This window comes from Armigeres subalbatus, chromosome 2 (assembly GCF_024139115.2).
Source record: "Armigeres subalbatus isolate Guangzhou_Male chromosome 2, GZ_Asu_2, whole genome shotgun sequence".
In the NCBI taxonomy this organism is placed as follows: domain Eukaryota; kingdom Metazoa; phylum Arthropoda; class Insecta; order Diptera; family Culicidae; genus Armigeres; species Armigeres subalbatus.
In genome coordinates this window covers 338076795-338083856 of record NC_085140.1, presented here as the reverse complement: position 1 = coordinate 338083856, position 7062 = coordinate 338076795, and the positions used below count along the sequence as shown (strand labels likewise).

The 7062-nt window shown below is 38.3% G+C and overlaps 1 protein-coding gene across 2 annotated transcripts; it reads left to right on the top strand.

Moving 5' to 3' along the window:
* The first annotated feature begins 1930 nt into the window (after positions 1 to 1930).
* LOC134216983 (uncharacterized) lies at positions 1931 to 4161 on the top strand. Of its 2 annotated transcripts, XM_062695738.1 has the most exons (4): positions 1931 to 2189; positions 2301 to 2895; positions 2997 to 3473; positions 3539 to 4161. In XM_062695738.1, exons 1-4 carry the CDS (start codon positions 2084 to 2086, stop codon positions 3918 to 3920), a joined length of 1560 nt encoding a protein of 519 aa, XP_062551722.1. In that variant the 5' UTR covers positions 1931 to 2083; the 3' UTR covers positions 3921 to 4161. The 2 variants fall into 2 exon arrangements, with proteins under 2 accessions (XP_062551722.1, XP_062551721.1); XM_062695737.1 differs by having other exon boundaries at positions 1932 to 2895.
* Positions 4162 to 7062: the final 2901 nt, after the last annotated feature.

The following is a 7062-nucleotide window of genomic DNA, read 5'->3' as shown; positions in this document are numbered from 1 at the left end:
AAATGCTATAGTCAAAATTTATGTGTGCCACACATAATGGATATGATTGGATTTTTGTCAGTGTAAATAAACTTTATGTGTGGTCTCGAATTAGCAATTATTTAATTTATGTGTGGCTCTATATCGATTATATTAGGGTGGAGCTATTGTAAAAATGTATAACGGTGACACATATATCTTATATAGATATTTTTGGCAGTGTATGTTTAAAAAATGTTACAAAATTACAATTTACAAAAATGAATAAAATTTAAGCTTTCCACGTTTATTCTTAATTCTGAGTGTAGACTAAAGTCTACACGGTTAAATGACTTTACCCATTAATGGGTACTATTTTATTGTTGATATTATTCCCACCGTGAAAAATTCACCCATTTTCTTGAAAAAGCGCCACTACCCATTAAAATGGGTAGTGGCGCTTTTTTAAGAAAATGGGTGATTTTTTCACGGTGGGAATAATATCAACAATAACATAGTACCCATTAATGGGTAAAGTGATCTAACCGTGTACACGGAAGCTTGAAAATACCCATTTTATGGGGTTGATTCACCCATTTTTTTGAATTGATCTGAAATGTCAAAAAATGGGTATTTTTCAAAAACACAAAATGGGTATTTTTTTTCCCAATAACGAGATTGGTTTCAAGAATTAAAAATGAGTAAATAGTACACACAGAAATATTTGCAATCTGACATCGCCATTTTTACTTTTCATTTCTACAAGTAATTGAATTGAAAATAAAAGTAGTCTGCCTGGCATTGTGAATTTTAAAGTTTATTCGGAGCATGGAAAAAGTTTTTTATAGTCACAGAAGACAAGGTAAGTCAAAAAGCATTTTTTTTTGTTGATTGTGACCGTGAATTTTGCTTCTCAGCAGATTCCACAACAGTGCCTCCCGCTGCTACTGTTCCTCCCGAGGTTCCTCCATCACAAGATCCGCTAGATCAGGATTACACAAAATAATGGGAACTCGGTGTGACACCCACTCCTTGTGATTCGGAAAAGGCGGATAAATCTGGTAATGGCAGCTTCAACAGTTTGGACAGGATTTCCCGCGAAGTTGCTCGTTTCGATGCGATCCGTCACTTCCAAACTGTGCGAAGAAAATTGGTTGCAAAATGGTAAAATGTTTGTTTGATATGTTAATATTATGATTGAATAGAAATAAATATAATTCTTCGTTATTAGAAAACACTTATTTTGGATTTGTTTCAAATTATTTTTAATTTCCACGCCCTAACCTCAATTTTTTGTTTATAATAATGTGGGATTTTTACCCATTTTCCGCAGAAAAACCATGGTGTAAAAATACCCATTTTATGAAGTTTGTTGAGAGTACCCATTAATGAGTAAACGCGATATACTCATTAAATGAGTTATGCCGCTTTTCTTCGAAATGGGTATCAGAATACCCATTAATGGGTATTCTCAGACTTCCGTGTAGCCCCTTGGTTTGGTGCCGTTCAAAAATTACGTCCAAGGTTTGAGGGGGGGAGGGGGGTCAGAGTTTTGTGACAGTTTGTGACAGGGGGAGGGAGGGGGGTTCGTCTTATGTGACGTCCGTCCACAAGAAAAAAATATTGAAAGCATTTTAGAAACAACTTGCATTTTAAAAACATTCAAACTGTTAGTAAGGGACATAACTCACTATGTTATTGTGAAAATAGTGTACGAAAAAGATAAACCACAGTAATCGCTAAAATAAAAATGAGACATGTACGTACAGGGGGAGGGGGGGGGGGGGCAATTATTTGTGACAGTTTGTGACAGGAGGGGGGGGGGGGGGGTGAAAATGCCGAAAAACGATGGACGTAATTTTTGAACGATCCCTTTACAAAAGCAGTTTTGCATGCCCTTTTGAAATGTTGGTGCCGATCTGGCAATCCCAAAAAAGTTACCCTCGCCTTTTTTCGTGCAGTGCAACTTTCGTCCGCACAACATCGAAACGAAATCGCAAAGCCAAAGTGCATCAGTCAAACGCTTCAAACGTTTTTCTATTTGCGGTGTCTATGGTCACAATTTTATTTTGTAATTTGTATACCTCATTGCATTTTTGTGGAAGTGTAAAAATAAATACGAAAAATGTCGCTCAGGCCGGTTCCCATCTGCGTCAACTGTAGCCGATCCACCGAAGTATCCATTTCCTGCACTACGTGCTGGCAAATTTGCTGTGCAACCTGTTTCAATGGTGAGTGCGACATTGCGCAACTGTTTAATTTGGCTGCGCAGGAGAGCGGAAGGGCCCTGCAAGATCGAACCTGTCCGAAATGTGTCAATGCTACTAAAACTAGACTCGTAGTTACGCCAACAGACAATTGCGTCGCTATTAAATCTGAACCCGAGGACCAACTGAGCGTCGCCGAAACCGCTCGAGTAGTCTGTCCGTTCCACAGCCGGGATTGCAAACTTTTCTGCACAAATTGTAACGTGACCATTTGCGGGCTCTGCATCGACGAAGGCCAGCCGCACGAACTGCACCACATCGACAATTTTTCCATCATCTATCGGGAGAAGATGTCCCAGATGGAATCGAAGTTGCTTCAGGCGCAAAAATCTGTTGAAGCGCTGGGCGAGCGAACTGCGATCTGCCAATGGAACCTGGAACTGCTGGAGAAAGAAGAAGCGGTTGTCCTCAGAGAAATTGACATTGTTGCCGAATCGTCCAAGCTAAAGGTGACCCGCCAGACGAGCATTCGAAAAGAAAGGCTTCAAACGCAGCTTCGATATCCTGCTGAGAAGTTGAGAGTTATATCGCACACGCTGGAAAGGGTCAGAACTTTACCGGCGAATGACTTTATGAAGAACCTGTCGGAGTTGGATCAACTATGCTCGACGCTGGTGACTTCAACGCATCCGGATAACACTCCGCTGGAGGTGGTGGACGACATTGAGTGGTGAGCATTTTATTTTGCCTTTTTCGTAAACCAACGCGTGACTAAAAATGTCTTGTAAATAATTGAATGTATTTTTTTGTTTCATTATTATCTTGTTCTAGTGATTTGGTTCCGGCATACAGATTTGGAAGATACACAACGACTGCTTTCTTCCAAGAGGGGAGCACTAATCATACATTTTCATTGATCACATCACGCGGCACTGCTTGGACCATAAATCTACTTAGATCCGATAAGGTTCAAGTGGTGCTCAGTCCAAACGACCCGGAATTGTTAAAGTTCCCCCACAAGCTGATCGTGATAATACCACATATGGACTCAGTTAAGGAAATACGCGAGACATTCGAACTAAAGCAGAACAATACTGCATTTGATGTTGCACCAGTATCTAAACTCGTTGAACTGGGATTCAACGATGATTTGGTGATCAGAATTGGAATTCGTCCTCTGAATGTTGTGATCGAAAATCAATTGCTGAATTATCAATATCAGCAATTGCAGATAAAGAAAACAAGCGTTGATACGAGTTTGCTCGGCAAAGAACTGAAGTTGGCAGCAATATTGAACAAGCCTGACTAGTAAGTAGAATTATAATACAGAAAACCAAAACGGTAAACACACTGAATACGTTTTCTTTTTACAGCAATCATTTGGTTATGCATTACACAATGCATCGAAAGCAGCTGAAAAAGTACTGGGATAATTCTTCTTTCCATCTCATTGACGGCGAAGGTCGAAGCTGGTGTCTTCACTTGAGTCCGGAGAACGACATCGGAGCCTATGTCCAGCTGCGCAGGGGGCCCGGCACCCATTGCACCTACTTCATCGAATTGAAGCACGAAGACCCTAAACAGTCTATAATTATGAGGTCGTCCGTCACGTACATAGAAACGGACGCAGAAGAAGGGTGGAACTGTTTCATCGGATGGAAGCAATTAGTTTGCGATAAAGGATTCTTTCCGGATGGAATACTGCGCTTCCGTTTCGGGGTTCGTCCTCGGGAAAATGGATTAGTTAAAGCTTGACTTCGTAAAAGGTACCGACTTACCTTTTTTTTTATTCTGTGAGTGAATTCGACTACATCGTTTAACTTTAAATTACATTTTTTATTATCGTAAAAGTTAATGCAATTAATATTAAAGCAATTTTGTTGCTTTTTATGTAACAAGTTCTGAGTTACATCCAACATTGAATATATGCCTGACTTTTTTTTAAATTTTAGATCTCTTCGTTAAATAAAAACATTTACCTTATCCAGTTAACAAATTTATTGATGCTTTTTAGAGAGAACCACTTCAAACATATGATAAGGATGAGATATCTTGAAGCAAAACATTTGTTTATGTAGGATCAGAAAACCTATTTTTGCTCCATGTTCTTTACTTTGAAACGTTTTGAACCAAACAATAAGTATATTTGCAGTGCAGACAGATTCTGGAGGTAATGGAGCAGGCGACCCAACGCTGCAGCAAGGGACCCAACATCAGGATAATGAAGCAAGGCAGAATCAGAAAGAGATTTCTTGCAAAGCTCAAATGATTCTTTTCCAGCGTCATTCCAATCCAAAGTAATTTCCTGTTGTCATTTTTCTAATTAACGTACACGTCGTACACTAATTACGTAAGCACTTAGGGGCCATCCAGAAACCACGTGGTCATATTTTTGAAGATTTTCAACCCCCCCTCCCCCCATGTGGTTTATCGTGGTAATTTGCCATACATCCCCCCCTCCCCACTATGACCACGTGGTTTTTTCCAAGTACAAAAAAAAATAAAAAACCTTATATAACTAAAACATATGGTTAATCCGATCAATTTTGAAGATGGACAATTTCAACTGATTCAAAATCAAACTAAACCCAGCATGGAAATTATAAATTTTCATGAATTCGAACATTTTGATGATGTTATCATGTTGTAATGTGTATCAGGTATTAGGATATCTGGAACTCGCACACTTTCGATGCATCAGGAGGATACAAAAAAATGTGGACTCGCGAATATGTTATAAAAATTTCGAGAAAAATTTATAATGGTTTAGAAATTTTCCAAAATATCCCTACACTGCCAAAAATATCTATATAAGAATGTGTCGCCGTTATAGATTTTTGCAATAGATTCACCCTAATATAAACATAAATTAAATAATTGCTAATTCGAGACCACACATAAACAGGTCTATTCTGCGTCTCGTGCGAATCGACACAAGTCGAGTCGTACGCAGGGATGCCAGATACGATTTTCATAGGTCTGTATCAATCTCAGCAAAATGTCTGTATTTGTCTGTATGGAGTTTAGAAGGTACAGGAATTAAAACATTATTTAAAAATCATGCACTTTTGACAACGTTGAAAATAGAGGTTTCAATAATCACAAAGTTGGTGTAGGCCTTAGTCGAATCAAGTACGAGATACTAAAGACAAGTAAGGTTGCTGTTGAAGTCGAAGTACGTATCATGGAAGTTACTCTAAAGTTACAATCAAGTGATGGAATTATATATGATAATACATTAATACTATCTTGTCTTATGGCAAGTGAAGATACACTATTACAAAGTTCTGAATAATGTTCTTATCAATATGTATGTATGTTGTTACATTAGCATATATTGATAATATTTACGCAATTTTCGGATTTTCACGTTGGGAATTCTAAGTTCAGTTCGAAGGAAAGGCACAGAAGGAATAAATCCGGTTTGAAACCCAAAGAACGGAACAGACATTTTTGAGTTAACAAACGGTCTTTCCAATTTTTTTTGTGGGCTTCCTATCGGAACTCTTTTTGAGATTTGAACAAAATCCTTTTGGCTTCCGAATGGAATCTTTTTAGGCTTCGGAATCCCAAAAGGATATCCCTTTTACAGAAACAGAAAAAAAGCATTTAGAACCCCAAATGGCTTTACTCTGAATACCAAAAGTATTCCTTTCGAAAGTTTAAAAGGAATCCGTATGAAAGTAATGTCCAAAGTAATTTCGTTCAGAAGTCCAACAAGGTTTTGTCCGGAAATCCAAAAGAATTCTGTTTTGGAAGCCCAAAAGAGTTTCGCTCAGGAATATAATAAAACTCCTTCCAGAATCCCTAATAGTTTCGTTCGGGAACCCAGATAAATGACTTGTTTTGAGTTTACAAACCGAGATTTTTTGGTTTTCTGACCAATTTTTTTTTTGACTTTCGGAAAGAACTCTTCTGGGTTTTCGAATCGATTCCTTTTGCGCTTCCTAACCAAATCCTGTTAGAGCTTCGGTAGGAAATCCTATAAGTATTCTAATCAGAATCTTTTGTCCAGAAGCAGAAAAAGATTCCGTTCAGAAGTCCAGAACGCTCCAATCGAAAGTCCAAAAGTATTTCTTTCGAAGGTCCAAAAGATTCCGTTCGGAAGACCAACAGTATTCCGTTCGGAATTATAAGTGATTTTGTTCAGAATCTCATCAGAATTCCGTTTGGAAGTCCAAACGAATTTCTTTAAGAAGCCCAGAGTGATTCCTTTCAAAAGCCCAAAAGAATTTTGTTCAGAAAATCGAAGGGATTACGTTAGTAAATTGCGTTCGGAAGTTCACATAATTCTGTACGGAAAATCCATACAAACGGATATCTTTTAGGCACCCTGATTATATTCTTTTGTGCAAACTTTTAGGTTTCCGAAAGGAATCAAAGAATCTTCCCGTTTGAAAATCTAAAGGGATTCTGTTTGGAACCCAAACCGATCCCGTTCAGAAGCCTAAAATGCTCCGCTCGGAATTCCAAAATGATACCGTTTGGAAACCTCATAGAATTCCGTACGAAATCCCCATAACGATTTTGTTTGAAAACCCAAAATAGTTTAATCAGGCAGCCCAACAGGATTCTGTTTGGCAGCCCAAAGTTTTCAAACTGAATGTCTGTAAAAGTCTGTAACTTCAATCAAAAGTCTGTATAATGTCTATAATCTGTATGATGTCTGTATGCAAGATCAAATGTCTGTATAAATACAGACATGTCTGTATGTCTGGCATCCCTGGTCGTACGCGTCACCCGATTCCCATAGTCGAAAGAAGTGACAATTGACGATGTGGATAAAAGATATTTTAGTTACTAGATAAAGATTGTCGCTACTGTTCCCTTTGTTCTGCTGTCCGAAACATGTGTGGTACATACCTGTCAAATCGTATGGATTTTCCTTCTTTGACAT